The sequence below is a fragment of the Phaenicophaeus curvirostris genome, chromosome Z (genome assembly GCF_032191515.1).
Source record: "Phaenicophaeus curvirostris isolate KB17595 chromosome Z, BPBGC_Pcur_1.0, whole genome shotgun sequence".
In the NCBI taxonomy this organism is placed as follows: domain Eukaryota; kingdom Metazoa; phylum Chordata; class Aves; order Cuculiformes; family Cuculidae; genus Phaenicophaeus; species Phaenicophaeus curvirostris.
Window position 1 is genome coordinate 64278852 of NC_091431.1, and position 17506 is coordinate 64296357.

Below are 17506 nucleotides of genomic sequence, written 5' to 3' on the forward strand. Positions count from 1 at the left end.
GCCCTGTTAGATAAATGCTCCCAAGGAGAAGATGTCTTTGATGATTATGTCTGTAAATTGTGTTATCTACTGTTGTCATTCCACTTCTCGGCTGTAACTGCACAAGCGCTTCCAGCTTTCTTTCTTTTTTAACTGAGGCATCTATAGGTGAGCTGATGGTCACCCCAGGAGCGCAGGTTTCCCATTCACAGACCTCAATGAAGGCAGCAATAAAAGTTAAGCTTACATATACTGCCCTGATGATGACCTCTGTGCCAAACTGAACAAACACATCCTGTAAAGCCAGGAGCAGTCTGCTCACCTTTTGAGTGCAAACCTGGCACTCTCTGAGTGAGCAAAACCAACCAAACTTCTCAGCCCTGCTCTGGGTTTGCTACAGGGCACAGAAAAGTCCATACAGAGCCATGCTTTGGGATTTTGCTGTCAAAAAGAATCAGGTATTCCAAAGCCTCTTTCACAAAACATTTTTCATTGACTTAATTGCAGAACAGGAGTGCCCATTTTGAATGCACAGTAACAAAATCTTAATCGTAGCAGCTCCATGGCCAGTGACTAGAGCTGAACAGGGATGCATTTGACATGCTGTGACTCGCCAGTGCTGTCAAGGGAAAAAAAAATATTTTTCCCAAGAAAATAATCTCAGAACAGGACTTGACTCCTTTCGCTGGGGAAACTTCTGCTGCTTGGGCATGAAATCACATCTCTGAGACACAGCAGGTGGGAAGCAAGAGAAAACTGCACCTGGCCCTTCTTGGCATGGGGATCTCAGAAAGACACCAGAGGGATATGTGCAGGGGTTAGGGATCCAGTGCAGTCTTCCCAGTAGGGTTCTGCTGTCCCTGAGTAGGGGCAAATTCGTGGGTGAGGAGATGGAAACCGGGCAGCTCTGCTTGAACCCTGCTGCAGTGCCCTCTGGGGTGCTGCTCACATCCCTCGGTGCTGATGTCACAACCTCGTCTTTGCCAAATCCCCCAGCCCTGCCCTGAGCCCTTCAGCTGGGGCTGAAATGCTTCCCTCATGCAGTGAAGTGCAGCTTACACGGGCTGAAACAACCCCTAAAAAACACTTTAAAGAAATGAGAGAGCAATGGGATCCTTTACTCCCTGGTCCCGGCTGCTGGGACTCACATGGCATGCGTTAGGAAGGTTTGTGGGTACATGTATGTAAGTGTCATATACACGATACTCATTACATAAGTGCACAGGTTAAATAAATATGTGATAGGGCTTGTGCATGCGGTATGGGTCACATACATGATACGTGTCACAAACATGTATGGATTACATACATTATAGGGCTTACATGGATGATACCTGTCACATACATGATATGTTTTGTATATATGTATGAGTTACATACATGCTACGGGTTACATACATGCTATGGGGTACATAAATAATACATATTACTATGTGTACCATACATGATATGGGGTAATAACACACTGTGTGTACAGGATACATATGCAATAGGGGTTACATACATGATATAGGTTACACATATGCTAGGCATTACATATATGTATGGGTTACATATGTGATAGGAGTTACATATGTGATTGGGGTTACATACGTGATATAGGTGACACATGCTAGGCTTCACATAAGTGTTCAAGTTACATCCATGATGAGGGTTACATACATGATGCGGGGTACATACGTGATACAGTACACATACACGATGCACGTTACTATGTGTATGGGTTATATATATGACAGGAGTACATACACGATACACATTACTATATGTACGGGTCACATGTGTGATAGGGCTTACATATGCGATACGGGTTACATGCCTGCTATAGGTTACACGCATGCTGGGCGCTACAAACGTGTATGGGACCCCAATAAGCCGCGGTTTAACACACCCTGCGGGTGCCGCGTGTGCTGCGCGCTGCCCGCGGGAGCCGCGCGGTGTGCGGGGGGGAGCGGGGCGGTGTGTGGGGCGCTGCGGGGCGGTGTGCGGGGCGTGTCAGCGGGCGGGCGGTGCGGCTCCGCCCCGCGCACAAAGGCGGCGGCACCGACCGCTCCCGCGCTACTTAAGCGGGGAGGGCGCAGGCTGGTAGCCCCGCGGGGGGATCCGGCGGCGCAGGGGGAGGGGCGGGCGAATAAGCCTAATCGTTATCATCCTCCTCCTCATCTTCATCTGCTATTTATAAGGAAACGAGAAAAGCGGAGCTGAGATGCTCTGACCGTAACCCGCAGGCTGGGGCAGGTTGTGAACTCGCCAAACACCTGAGAAATAAAGCACGACCGAACAGTTTCGAGGCCGGGGTCGCGGGTGGAGGGATAAAAGAGGAAAAAGAAAAAAAAAAGAAAAAGGGGGATAGAGGGTTCCAGGGGGAGCCTGAAAAGTTTTCCGTCGGTCGGGCGGGGCGGGGCGGGCGCGATGCCGCCCTGGCTGCTCGGCAGCCTGTGCTGCGTGCTGGCGGCGCTGGGCGCGGAGGAGGAGGAGGAGAAGCTGATCCGGGTGCTGGTGCTGCTGCCGCAGGACGACGCCTACCTCTTCTCCCTGGGGCGGGTGCGCCCCGCCATCGAGTACGCGGTGCGGAGCCTGCGGGAGAGCGGCGGCGGGTTGCCGCCCGGCTACGCCTTCCAGCTCACCTACGAGGACTCGGCGTGCGGGAACCGCGCCCTCTTCAGCCTGGTGGACATGGTGGCCCTGCAGCGCCGCCGCCCCGACCTGCTGCTCGGCCCCGTCTGCGAGTACGCGGCGGCGCCGGTGGCGCGGCTGGCGGCGCACTGGGACGTGCCGATGCTGTCGGCGGGCGCGCTGGCCGCGGGCTTCGGGGCCAAGGGCGGCGAGTACTCGCACCTCACCCGCGTCGCCCCCGCCTACGCCAAGATGGGCGAGATGCTGCTCGCCCTCTTCCGACACCACCAGTGGAGCCGGGCCACGCTGCTCTACAGCGACAGCAACCCCGAGCGCAACTGCTACTTCGCCATGGAAGGCGTCCATGTGGTCTTCCAGGAGGAGGCTTTCCACATGGCCGTGCACAGCTTCGACGAGACCAGCCGCCACCTCGACCTCGACGACGTCGTCCGTGCCCTCCAGACCGGCGAGAGGGGTGAGTGGCGCAGGGGCGCCCGGCCGGGGTCCAGGATGGGGTCTCGGGGCGGTGGGAGCACCGGGGAGGGAAGGCCCTGCGGGAGAGGGGAGCCGCATCGCGTCCCCACCCGTGGGAAACTTGCTGCGGTGCTGTGGCGGCGTCGACCCCCGGGTGCCGGCATCCCCCGACGGACGGGGACCAGCTCCCCCCCTCCCCGGGTCCAGGCGTTCCCCAATAGACGGGGACAAGCATCCCCACCCTGGTCCAGGCATACCCCGACGGACGGGAACCAGCACCCCCCTTTCCCGGGTCCCGGCATCCCCCGGTGGACGGGGACCACCATCCCTCCCCGGTAGAGGCATCTCCCGATGGACGGGGACCAGCTACCTACCCCCTCCCCGGGTCCAGGCATCGCCCAATGAACGGGGACCAGCTTCCCCTCTCCCCGGGTCCAGGCGTTCCCCAATGGATGGGGTCCAGCATCCCCCCCGGTCCAGGCATTCCCCGATGGACGAGGACCAGGTCCCCCCCTCCCTGGCTCCAGGCGTCCCCCGATGTACGGGGACCAGCCCCCTCCCCGGTCCAGGCATCCTCCGACAGATGGAGAGCTGGTGCCCCGAGTTAAAGTTGTGCCCACAAGAAGTTCGCCGGAGCTTTGCCTCCTGTATCGGGGAGGGAGGTTTGTCCTCAGGACAGTACTAGGAGGGTTTTGTGGTAGAGTAGGAAGTCAGTTTTAGGCAGGTGGTCTGGGTTACCCAAAATTGCCTGCATCTGTGGAGCAGCAAATCCGTTGTGTGCTCTCTGAGGTTTTTGAAGTGACTCTCTTCAAGTTCAAAGTCTGAGCAAAGATGTTTTCGTCTCACCCTACTGTGTCTTGCTGCAGGGATCCTTTTCCCTACTCCTGCCATTGGAAGCCGCGTTGAGTACCTCATAAATAACAAATGTGTTTAGGGGAAATGCTCATTTTGGGGGATGTGTGGTTGTGAAATGTGTGAGTGTGTACAGTAATATTGCCACCAACTGTTAGCTAAACACTGTGGAGATAAATGGTTTTTAAAACATTTTGAAAGTCACCCCTGGGCTGGACAAACTGGCTTTGCATCATGAAGTACTAAAATGCCCAGAGTACTTTGGGACGTTTGGATTTGTAGTTAAATGTATTTTAATGCTGAGCAATGTGTGGATACGCAGGCTTATCAAAAAAAGCATTTTCTGTTAGAGGCTTTTCCCAGCCATCAGCCTCCCTGGTAAGTTATAGCAAAAATGAAAAGGTGGTTTCCCAGAGTGGACCACAGGATCAAGTTAAAGAAAGTCCTTAGCTCTTTTCTGTAAGAGGTGTAGATGCACAGAGTGCTTTGTACAATTTTTACATCTCTGTAGAAGGTCAAAATAGCATCAAAATGGGACCTATAAAGATCATGCCATGTGTGGCTGGTGCAAGTGGTGTTATGGTGCTGTAGGCTGCAGATGGAGAAGCCTTGCACAACTGATGTAACGCTTCTGTGAAATCCTTATATGTGCAAAAGCATGTGTGAGAAAACTGAGCTCTAATAGCGTATGCCTAGAATTCTCTATTCACCAAAGCAGGTGCTTAAACAGACCTTTCCTAGTACAGTTTAGGGAAATACACCAAACGGAGAGAAGTGTATGTTAGAGGAAACCACTATGTGGGGAAAGGTGCTTTACTTTTTTCAGTCAGCCTAACTGGTGTGTGTTTGGCTTTGCTGATGCTAAGAGCATAACAGCGTGCTTATGGCAGGAAGAGACAGGGGTTCTCCCTTAAGCTGTAGGGAGCTGTGGCTGTGCTGTGGGAACATGACTGATGGCTGAAGACAGCCCTACACTTCAGGCAGTGCTGTCAGGGAAGAGAAGCTTGCTTTCAGCCTGGACTTAAATGCTTTGCTGAGATGAGATGTTTTGTCTTGCATCGTTCTGTAACTTGCAAATGACTGAACAAAAGTTGCCCTCTGTCTTACTTCTTTCATCCTGTTGTGCTCTGTGGGATCCCTCTCGATCTCTCTTGCTGTCTCACCTCTTCATTTGTCCTCTGGCTCATGTTGTTACTGTGAAAGTGGGGCCCTTCTGCTTCTACTGTTGCCTTTCTGACCTTAAAGACTGACTGTAGGAACTTGCCTGGCGCATTCCTGTAGGCCTTGAGGGGTGGTCCTGCTGCTTAGCATCTTCCAGGTTGTCACAATATTTTAAATTTTATGTGTCATGTGAATTATGCACCTTGTGCCTCAGCTGACCAGATGAAGTCTTTTTTTTTTTTTTCTCTGGGCACCCCTTAGAGGTTCCTCCAGTGAGGCAGCAGGACTTCTGGGTGATGAGGCATTGTCCGAAGTGCTTTCTAGAAGTGTTTTTCGTTGTTTTTTTTTCACCAGTTTTTTGGGGGTTCCTGTGCTGCACTATGCCATGATGTTGTCCTGGGCTCTGATCCTGCACCTTCTCTGTTTCCAGAGGTTGCTGGTGACCTGAGAGGTTGAGCTTCCTTGAACTGCCTGAATGGGGGTGGACTTTCAAGTAGGTACTGAACACCTGCCTGAAACTCTCCCTGGCTGCCCCACCAGCAGGGCTGTGGGGACCGGGGGCAGAGGCTCTCCCCGTGGCTTAGGTTGCTGCTGGCAGGGGGTTTGCACTGAGCTTGTGGGGTCTGGGAGGCAGGGATACGCTCTGCCATGCACCTGTATTGGGCAGTGGCTGCCTGCCCAGTCTCCAAGTTTTGTACAATAAAATCACGATGAAAAATAAAATAATAAAGGATAACCACTGTCTTTAATGAACACTGAGTAATTCAGGTTCCTTTGTAGGCTCGGTTAGCCACATTGCAGACTTGATACTGTAGGCTTAGGTTTACCATTATGGTCACAAATCCAGGATTGTGCTTAAATGCCTTCGGCATAAGCCTGTAGTCCAAGGAATGTGCACAGCAAAGGGAGCACTTACTCCTTTAACTGAGTTTAAACTCTAAAGTATTTGCTCAACGAGTCAATAATCCCAGTCAACGAATTCAGAATATTAGTATTAGAATTACTGTGGTCTGTGTGAATTATATTGGAGGGAGAACATTCTGGATGTGTTTGCACGTACACGTTTGTATACACACAATAGTAAGGTACAGATGCAGATTAAATACACATAATTTACGTTTTTTGGAACATTGCAAGAGTCATGCTCTGAGCTTATTTGCTTCAAAATCTTGAAATATGTGTTCTTTGCTCTCCTGCTGGGTTTAAAACCATGTCCAAATAGTTAATATTAGTTCCCTTACATTCCTTTAGAGGCTTACAAAATATGATTTAATGTATTTTCAAGTAGGGTTTTTTTCCTCCACTTTTTTTTTATTCCTTTTGCTCGGGGTCTTTTACTGCTGTAGTGGGAATCTCTTTGATTCCATCTAAACATTATGATTTTATGATAGATGTGAATTATAAAGGCAAAGTCAAGGGAGAATTGGGAAGGCAGCAAGGAAATGTTTCAAAAGGAAATCTCTCACCTATACTGAAATTAGCAATAGTGAGACGAATTTCTTCCTGATGTGCATCTGGAAAAGATTTGATCCAAATTTTATTGTAAAAAAACTTTTTTTTCGTATTTTCCTTCATGCTAATATGCTTTGCAATAGTAATGAAATATAACTTGTTCTCTTGCTCTGGAAATTATTATATTACTCTGTTGTAATCAGGAGGACAGAGCAATGCATGGTATAACTCTCCTGAAGCACGGGGATGTACGAAATGTGACTCACTCTAGCAGTGCATCTGGAGGTTTATGCCTGTGATGGCATCCAACCAGAAAAGCAATGGGAGAAGATTCATTGTGTGTGAAAAATTTGGCCTGTTTGACCTTTTCATTTCTTATAATAGCAAACACTTCTACCCTGAAAAGCTGAATGTGGTTTTGATTCAGTTTTATTGTTGGGGTGAAAATATTGGCATACATTATTGCAGCTTTTGAGCTCTCCCATGCGTGACAGCACTCTTGGAAACCTGTGTGTAGTTGGTTTCAAATCATTGTCCCACCAGAACCTCTTACGACTTTGCTGTAGGATATAGCCCTGTAGCATGCACTGATAAAATACTTTTATGCTCCTTCTGATGGTAGTAGATTCATGCCCATGGTCATCTGAATATATGTAGAAGTTTAGAGTATAAATTGCCTGGTGTGGGAGTTGTCTCCTCATTGCTGAAGACCACACCTGAGTTCCTACCTTGCCTATGCAGGAAGGGATAACAGGAGTAGTAGTTTCCCCCTGCCCAGCAGGTTGGGGAGGACACCTCTCAACCACCATTTTCACAGTGTACGTCTTGGTGCCTACATGGAGCTTACCTGCAGGCTCGTAGGTCCTATTGTAGCAGCAGAGCAGCTCTCAGCAGTTTAGCTCTCTGTCACTGATAAAGAAGGCTCTGTGTTGTTTAATCTTGTAACAATTTCTAATTTTCATGCTTCGAAAGTGGCACTTGCTTTCCCCTTGGTCTAGGCTTATTGTGTAGTCTCTGGAAAGAACATCACATCCTGTAGAGAGTCTGTTGTCCCTAGATGGGAGATGCTGCTCTGTTTACTGTAGAGAGGTGACAAATTCTAGACCAGATACTTGCTTTTTAAATAGTTGAGGTGTAGGTGAGGTAAATCTATACTAAACTGTTCAATGGAGTGGAAATTAAAATGGTAATGCCATTCTATCACTTTAATTCTTCGCTGTCGGCTTGTCTTATATCCACGTAGAAGTAACAACAGAGGCATATGGTTGCAACTGACTCTCCAAATATCCATAGTTGAAGAAATTTGACGCCAGAAGTTATCATATATTGCAGGGGTAAAAAACCAATCATAGATCACAAAGAGCCTCTATTTAATTTTTTTCAGAGGAGACAAGGTCTTAGGAAGCTTCTCTGTATTTGGTACCTGTCTTCTGTCAGTTGTTTGGGGAATCAGCTTTGTTTACCATCTCTGTTGCCTTGTTTGTTGCAACACTGAGAGGACAGCTGGTGTCACTGTCTGGCAGCCTTCATGCTTGACAGGCTGTTCCCTGAAGTTCTTGAGCTGCTTCTTATCTGTGTTTTTCATTTTCTTCCACCAGTTGTAATCATGTGTGCCAGTGGTGACACAATCAGGAACATCATGTTGGCTGCTCATCGACAAGGAATGACCAACGGGGACTACGCTTTCTTCAATATTGAACTCTTCAACAGCTCATCATATGGTAATGTTTTTTTTTCCTGCCAAAGTATGTTGCAAAAAGTCTTCTGTAAGCCTGGCAATATTTTTAGAGTTGTTAGCCTCAGGAGACACAGCACTGAGTCCCAGAATACACCACTGTTGTTGCAGTTATCTTCCAGTTGGTCTGCGGTATTGCAGAAAATAAAATGGACCTCATGGCTATAGCTGCCACTGAGTGGATCACAAGATCCACTGTAGACGTTCCTTATTTAATTACTCATAGGGGAAGCAGCCCCGGATGGAGACAACATTTTTAGCAGCCGTGTGTGGCTGCCTCATGTTGCAGCATGTGTGCTCAGCTCTACGTGGCTTGCACCATCCCCAGCCTTGTGTCTGCCAGATCTCAGGGCAGGGGTATTCCCAGCTGCCGGATGGCCTGCACCAGTCTCTGCAGATGGATGGCTGGAAGGAGGCACTAGCCACTAGCAATGGCCGGGGCTATGGGCTGCTACAGGGCCTGGGTCTTCAGAAGTCATCACTGTGCTGGGGGATCCACAAATCTAATTTGTTTCCACTTTAGATCAGAAACTGCATCTACAAAAATATTCAGCAGTGTTGTGTTGAAAGGAAAACACTGGATGGGACACTGGATAGTGTAAATTTACTAGAGTAAGGTAGATAAAAGTGGCTGATTCCAGTCCTAAGTAGAAGGATCAGGTTTGTTAAATTAAAACATGACTTGAAAATGTAAATTAATTACATTTGCTTTTTGAAATACACCTGCATTTGGTCACATTTGGTATTGTGGCAGGGGTTAAACCTGCTCTCAGCAAGTACAGTTAAAGTAATACTGGGAGCAACATGTTTGCTGAGCTTTAAACAACATCAGATAGCTGAAGCTAAGGCAAGCTCATGCCTAGGAACTAGGCTTTGTTGAAGTGTCAACATGGCTTTTGAAAAGAGCAGCCTTTTTTTGCAGGTGCAGAGGAAAGAATTTCCTCCCTGCAGGCTGCTTTGACTAATCCACTGCAATAACAAATTAGTTTTGAGTGGAAGCTGAGAAAGAAGGAAAACTTGTTTGGTGTTTTTTTTTGGTCTCTTTCAAGCATCAAAAAGCTGACCAACGAGAACAACTGAATTAAAAAAAGGATGTTGTGTTTTGTTTAATAAATCATTTAATTGTAAGTTAAATTCTTTTCATAAACTTCTTATCTGTCTATGTCCTCTGATATTATTTCACAGTAAACAGTACTATTTGTTGAAAAGTCTGGTAATGAATGTATGTAGCTAATTAAATTTGGAGATATTTGGTGCATACAGAAGTACAGATGCTGCTACGCTTGTCATCCAGCTCAGTTAAAGAAGTGCCAAGTTTTGCCAGGTAATAAGGAAATTACTTCAAACTAAAGTGTGAAGTGGCAGAACAAGGTCAAAACCAATGATTCAAAGTTTTTCTTCATGTTCAGTTGAACTTGGAGTGGTTTAATAGAATCATAGAATGGTTTTGGTTGGAAGGGACCTTAAAGATAGCCTAATTCCACCCCTGCATCTCCCTCCCCACCCCGAATGGGCACGGACACCCACTAGATCAGGCTGCCCAAGGCCCCATCCAGCCTGGCATTGAACACTTTCAGGGATGGGGCAGGCATCAATGTATTCTGTGTGACATAAGCAAAGACTGTTTAGCACTGCAGCCTTAGTCAGGACCAGAGCAAAAACCTGCAGGTCTACTCATATAATCAGTCACAAAATGCTGAAGTTTGGGCCCTTCTGTAAACTGTAGAAGTTTTGCAGGCTTGGCTTTACTAGAAATCGCTACCCCCATAGCCTCTCTGGCTGCTGGCAGTACCTTGTTACTGCTGTGCTACTGCTGCGTTTCACCTTGAAGAGTAGAAATGTATCAGAAATGATTCATCTGGCCACAGGTACAAGTCTATGTTTGAGCGGGGCTCCCTTTGGAGTCACAGGAAATAAGTAAACACCCCTGAACAGCAGTTCACCTCACCCTTGGGTGTCTGCAGTGGCTCAGAGGAATCATGCCCCACAACTGATGATTTCCTTGCCATGACTGAAATGAGTGCAGGGTGTTTACCTTGGAAGCGCTGAAGCTGAGTGGGATGGATGGTACCTGAAGTTCTCCTTCAGCAGGTTATCTCTACGTAAGAGCTTTGGCTGCAGGAGGTGGGCTGCTGAGTTTTGGAGTGGTTTTGCTTTCCAGGATGGAATTTGCTCAGAGGGTACTGGTGGTTGCAGGAGCCAGTGTTCCAATCCCCAGGCTCAGCACCCTGCTCCAGGAAGGACTCTGGCATTGCAGCTGGCGTGGAGTGGGTGTCCCTGGTGGTGCAGCCCCCAGGTTTATGGCACTTTGTACAGGGCAATGCTGTGCTGTTCTGGTGTGGGACCTCCACATGGCACGGAGATGGGGACAGTACACGTTTGCCCCGCAGTCTTGTGGGGACCTCAGCACCATCGTTCTTTGTATCACAGGTAGTCTGGTCTGCTAGCAGCTTTTCAGAGGGGTTAATGAAAACTGTCTTCTAATGTAATGTAGTTAGAATGTAGTATTACCTGATATTTCTAAGTAACAATTCTTCTAAACCAATTTTATGTGTGGATGTATTTCCCATGTAGAGTGAAAGACTGTGCATTAGAAGTTGACTTTTGTGCAGATGGTCATCACATGTGGAAAGCAAGCATAAAAGAAAAATGTAGAAAAAATTCCCCAAAATTCCTTGTTCCTAGTGTCTGGAGACACTAGATTTTGTGTTATATAAGGGGCATAATCTGAGAGTGGGTGTGATTGGCAAATTGGAACTTTGCCTATAAGTTCACATGACCATATTGCAGTTTGTTGTTGCCCTCTATTCTGAATATTTTTAATTTTTCTGAAGAACAGGCATATTAAGTGGTGAGGCTGCAATAATTGTATGTAAATAGTGTGGAAAGATGACCTCCTACAAAATAATCCATGAAGGAATTTAAATATGTAAATTATTCTAGGAACGCTGTTATGTAAGTGTACCTTCTCTGCTTCCAGTGTCAGGATTTTTAAAAATGAATATGTATAGTGTCCAGGCCAGCGATTTATTCACCTTTTTTTTTTTTTTTTTTTTTGAGTCTGGAATCTCACTCTTTTTAGCCATCTCTATGTGTAGATGCAAAGCTATAGCAAAGCCCTCTGTGCTGTAGTCTCTGCTGTACTTCTTGAACCCTTCACCTCTGAAATGCAGGTATGCTGCCGGGTCAGGGACATTTCAGCCTTGAGAGTTTGTAGATTTTGCAGGGAAGCTGGCAAGATGTGCTAGTTTACAACTGCCAGATGTACATCTTTTTCTTCTTGTAAGCAGTGACAAGCACAGGGTGCAGGCACAGAAGGGAAGAGTGCTGCCTCTGAGGGCAAAGCCAGATGGTGGGATGTTAGTTGCTCTCCAGTGTTTCCATCAGGTCTGATGAATAGGGTCCTAGAATAAGTAATTTGGACCAGTTAAACTTTGTATTGGGAAAGAAATCCTTAAACCAAGGCAGATGTATCTAGAGCCTCTTCCTAAGAGAATGAAGTCACTTCTGAGAGGAAAAAAAGAAGAAGAAAATAAGAAGTGGCAAGGTTCATGGTATTTATGAAGATTACAGTCCTAACTGGTGCTGAGCTGTGGAAAAAAAAAAAGGCTTTCCTGGGGTGGAAAAGAGAGGTAAAAGGGCTCAGATGGTCCTGTGCTTCCTGCTCTGTTCCTGGAGAGACAAGAGGTGCCCTGGAGCCAAAAGCAGCAGGAGAAAAGGCTTGTCCTCCAAAGAAGCGCAGGTCCTTTGTTCCTTCCTGTGTTCTGTGAGGAAGCAGAACAATTCTTCAATTGCATTTATTGTCAAAGAAAAGAAGAGGGAGAAAGAGTCCCAGCGTAGTGCCAGGGTACTAGGATGAAAAAGTGCAAACTCTGTGTTCACCTGGAGTACCGAGATGGTCTGCCCATTAATTTGCTCATGCTGGCATCTGATGCAGCTGGTAGTGCTGTGCAAGGAGCACCATAGGTCTGATACTGAGACTTCATTGCTCACTCACAACTGCTTGCTTCTCTTGGTCCAAATGACATTATGGTCCTCACCCCAAGCGAAACAAACAAATCCTCTCACATCTCAGGATCCTGTGTGCCTCCAGTTCACCCGTGTTTGCTGAATGTTCATTATCTTCTTGGGTTATTTAGCTAAGATGGTGTTTGTTGCTTTTGTTTGAAAAATGAAACTACTGTCTAGCTTCTAAGTACTTGTGAGCATTTGAAGGCACACTGCTTAGGGCTACCGCTGTACCCTCTAGGACTGTTATGTTTAGAATAGCACAAGACCTTCAGGGCAGTGTAAACCTTTCCATTGATCTCTTGCAGCTTTGGATCAGGGTCTCAGGACCTGCTGAGGTCAGGCCTTCTAAATGAGCAGTCAGTGATCCTGCTTTCTACAGATCTCATTAGTGGTGGTCTCAGTTAAATTTTTTCCCTGCTGTGACACGAATCATGTAAATATGTCATAGATGCAGGGTCCGATTTTATTTCTAAATGTTTCTTTTCTTCTAGGAGCAGGGCTGGTCTGACAGTAACTGCACACATGGCTTTCTCCTTGACCGCAGTGGGAGAGCTGTGGGAGAAGTAGTGGCACCATCTGCCTCCCATTTGGGGTGATGAGCATACTATTGACTTTACGGGTGCCTTTCTAACTGTCTGAGACTGCTGCTGGTGGAGTGGTGTGTAACAAAAACTTTGTGGTTGAATCCTCCCTCACTTGTTCAAACTTAAATATCTCTGTGTTTGAGATCTGGCACATATTTTTCCCTCTGAGATGTCTTCTCATGCTTAGGCTTCATCCCACCCTTTAAAAATAACCAAGCACAGCATGTTGGTAAAGCTGACCTTCTGTTTGGACATTTACTTCCCACCAGCTGTTCTTCCCTGACTGGTTTCCTGCAGGTCTTGGAGCGGGTTCAGTTCTGCCTTGTACTCTGCCATATCCCCCAAGGCGGAGGAGAGGGGACTTGCAGATGGAAAAAGGAAGGCAGTCCTGATATGATACCTCATTTGGATTTGGAAATATGCTTGTTTTTCCCTTAGGAAATGGCTCTTGGAAAAGAGGAGACAAACATGACCTTGAAGCCAAGAAAGCATACTCGTACCTCCAAACCATCACTCTGCTGAGGACTGTGAAGCCTGAGTTTGAGAAGTTCTCCTTGGAGGTGAAAAGTTCTGTTCAGAAGCAAGGTCTGCATGAGGATGACTATGTAAGTACTTGATGGGCCTCAGGACTTAGCATCTTCAAAAACATGCTCCTGATTAAAGCAAAAGTAGCAGTGAGACCTTATCAGAACAGAACCACCTGGGTTCAGTTGCAAAGTCCGACTGTTGCCTACGTAATGGGTAATGCAAATAGCGAGGATAAGCTTGGTCTGGGTGCAGCACCATTCATAACCAATTGTCCTGTGCTTATCCCCTTGTTTCTCAGCAGGAAGGCTGAGGAAAGGCAGACTGTCTGGTCTCTTTCCCTCTCCCACTAATTGTTTGTCTTTTTTTTTTCCCAGCAAAATAACTATATTCTTTTTTTTGTTTTCTCCCAATAATTGTTTTGATAGAATCAGATCTCAGAATGTATTGCAGAGCTGTGTATTGCAGAGCTGTGTATTGCAGCTGATGAAGTTTTTTTGACGCAAATGAGAAGAGTGCTCTTATTTCCCAATTGAGCATATTTAGGTTGTTGCTTTTGTTTATTTTAATCTGGCTAAAATACGTCTATTGTCCTTGGAAGTTTTTTTAAGCCTATAGGTGTACCGCTGTTGTCCAGAGATGGATGTGGGAAAGTATGTAATTTTTTAATCTCTCCAAATAGAGGAGAAAGAAATCTCTGAAGATTGCTTCTAAGCCATTACTAAGCTGGTTTATTTGGCATTTTCATAGAAAAGTCTTCTGTGAAAGCATGAATATATAGCATGTACCTATATGGATTTCTGCATGCTGATATAAATACTTTCCAGATAGTCAACCTTCCTGGGAGAGCTGCTGGGGAGTAAACTATTCAAATACAGTTATACAGAAGAGAGACTTGAAGAGTTTTGTTAGTCTTTAGCTGTAGGAACTGAGAGCTATGCCTGAAACTCATGTGAGCAACCCAAACCCTGCATTTGTGAGCTCCCACTTAGGCATCTGTCTAATCTTTTTTCTTTAAGCATTGTATCTTTCACAGGTGGAGCTGTCATCTTTAGTTCAAAGCACAAGCTGAAAATATTGTGTTAATAAGTGACCTATCCTGCAGTTTATTGCATAATCTCATCTGTCTTCAGAAAATCTGTGCTTCTTAGAATGTGAATTTTTTGTATTTAAATATTTTACGTAAGATGTTATATTTGAATCACGTCAATGGCTTTTTATCTTTCCTGTGAAACTTTCAAATTCAAGGCAGGCATAAGTAGTCGTTTTTTTGGTGTTCTTTGCCTTAGGTTAGTGGAGAAACCTCAATGCCCAGTTCAAGGCGCTATTCTCTGAAGAACCTGCTAGATGCGTCTTGAAGAAGGCATGGGACTGTCATTTGTGCTTTTCCTTCCCTTTCCCTCTATGTAGGTGCAGGTATCACTTAGTGAGCTTTGTACATTTAAAATCTGCCATGTGCTCTTTGTCATGGTTGGTGAGAAATGTGATTTTGAATATTAAAGATCCAGGCATCAACAGTTTTGTGGCTTTTTAGTCTGAGCAGTGTGACGTTTCCCCAGATGAAAAAGGTCTTAAACCGTAGAGAACTCAGGATGTGGTGCTGTCTGTGGGCAGTTAGGAGGGATGCAAAGAGATGCTTTGCTGTTCTTTAGAATGGGGACCTATTGGAAACCCTGTGCCAGTTCAATGTTGATAGGTGCTGGATAGATGCAAGCCCTGTTATGATCAAGCACAAGTGGATACATGAGAGAGCAAATTCCCCTGTCCCAGCAGTGGGGAGGTTTTGCAGGCTAATGAGTGTTGGGGAGACTCCTTGCACAGCTGCATATACCCACTGCCAGAAGTCCTCTTTTCTGTTTCTTTAGTCCATGGTTGCTTGTGCAATCAGCTGCCTGTGCTGGCAGTGCTCCTGGCAGTCCCAGGGCAGCTGTGTGGGTGCCTGGCTCCCTACAGCCTCATCCTTGACCTTCTCCTGACCGGCTCTGAGGGCTCCCTCTCCCTATATCCCATTCCCACCAGTAATCCAGAGCTTTTCATCTTGCTCCCAAGCACTCCCTCATGCAACAACATCAGCATTTGCTAGGGACAGGCAGTGGCATCAGTGGCCCCTCCTGGTGCTGCTGCTTCTCCAATTCCTCTTCCTACTCTATCTTTCCCACGTGGCTTTCTGCACCCTTCCCAGTCACTCCCTGTTGGGACAGAGGGAGGACTCATGATCTGTGTACACTTACCACAGCTTCCTTCTGTTTGAAACAATCCTTGACTGGCAGGAAACTTGTGGTGGTGGCTGTAGGGATCTGGAGTTTCCTATGGAGGAGCCACAGATTGTGACTGTGGGGGTTTGGTTTCAAATGCAGTGTGTGCTGGTATTACACAGATCATCAGTCTCAGTAGAGCCTCGCATATCTGCTTTCTCACAGCCTCCTAACCCAATGGGAAAATAAAACTTCTTTGGGAGGGATAGCCCTGGGTTGTGCATAGCAAAAAACATTAGCTGTGCTACTTCTCTGGAAGATATGTGGGTAGTGGGCATCTCATTAATTGTGCTGCTTTTGGCAGCATGGGAAGAATGTGGCAATTTTGGCCAGGGTATGTGTAAGCAATGCTACGTCCTCCAAGGGAAGCTTGGGCGAGAGTTCTTCAGCTGAGTGGGTGGAAAGTGACAGAGATGAATTTTTCTCTGCTGGGTTCTGCTGCTGAAAACAAACTCGGGGGAAATGTAGTCAGTGGTACAGTCCATCTCAACTCCTGTCCACGGGTGTTGAAATATAATCCTCATCCTTTTCTGCAAGCTGTATCCCAAGATGATGAACTTGGGGAGCTTTAGGTTTGAAGCATTCATTGTTTCTGCTTCTCTGTGTGGTTTTTTCCAGTGTCATGGGAAAATGGGGCCCCAGGCTCCTGTTCGAAATTATCGTGCAGTGACCCTAACTCAAACAAAAGTCGTTAGTGCTGCCATTTTTTCCTGGTCTCTTGCCAGCACTAATCTTAAAGTCAGTATTATCAACCAAAAAAGAATAACATAAAAATGGAAAATAAGCAGATGACAGAAGGAAAGATAAGGGAGACAGAAAGGGCAAAGTCCTAAAGCCCCAGCTGTCCAGTTGCCAGATGGAGAACGCAAATGGCCCTTGGAGGAGTAACAGGTCAAAGAGTGTTGGCCATCTTCATCTCCAGCTGTGAAATCACATAGAAAAGAGAAAAACATGTTTTGAGTACATCTTTCTCAGGTCAGAAATTGCTGTTGTTTCTGCATGGGTGTTATGCTGTGAAAATGGGGAATGTGAAAGAACCTGTACCTTGTGAGTGAGCAGGAAAGTGTGGAAAAGGCAATTTCTCTCCTCCAAGAATCTCTCTTGTGAAGGAAGAGTGAAGATGCTTTTCCTGAGAAAGCATCTTAGAAGTATTTGGGTAGGTAGTAGTACCACAGGATGGGACTAAAAATGTTCCTGGTCTGCAGTGTCCCATTGCAGCATCCCATTGCAACAGCTTGAGTCCATTAGCAAATAGTATTATTTTGCTTTGTCACCACGTTTAGAGTCTGAAAGCAGTTACTGTCATGTTAATGGAACCCAAAGAACTGTGGCTGAAGCATCAGATCTGCTCAGACCACATTTCAACATTCTATAGTGTCATAATTTTTTTTTCAAGAAACATCTTCTGGTTCTGTAGAAGCCTGACCGTTTTATTTTGTGCTTACATGGAGACTGACTTCTCTGATAAAATACCCAAAAAAGAGGATTTTTTTTCAAAAATACATTCAAATCTGTGATTCAGGCATAAGGACAGTAGAATCAGTTTAATGGTATTATGCAAATCATGGCTTTTTTCACTTCTCTAATTTTACTACGTTATTAAGACATTAATAGCAACATGTCCCAGTCTCTATAAACCAGTTGAGGTCCTTGGTTTAGTTGCAAAATACACGGCAGGGTCTGCTTGCAGACCTTTAGCCGAGGCAAGGCAGACAGCAATGGGAATTGCATGCATTTACTTCAAGGAAAAATTTGAAACTGTCTTTGAATTGGTGTGTGTATAAGTCCCAACAGATACTCTAGTTAAAAATGTTTATGAATAAATAGCGTTTCAGTTAAAGTATATGCATAAGCCATTTTTA

General features: G+C 46.1%; 1 protein-coding gene across 1 annotated transcript in view; it reads right to left on the reverse strand.

Moving 5' to 3' along the window:
• The window catches only part of TARS1 (threonyl-tRNA synthetase 1), a 43765-nt gene extending 40698 nt beyond the window's left edge, over positions 1 to 3067 (reverse strand). Inside the window, exon 1 of the mRNA XM_069880102.1 lies at positions 2506 to 3067. Within this exon, the coding sequence (XP_069736203.1) occupies positions 2506 to 2961 (456 nt within the window). The 5' untranslated portion in view covers positions 2962 to 3067. The remainder of the gene's footprint in view (positions 1 to 2505) is intronic.
• Between the last annotated feature and the right edge of the window lie 14439 nt (positions 3068 to 17506).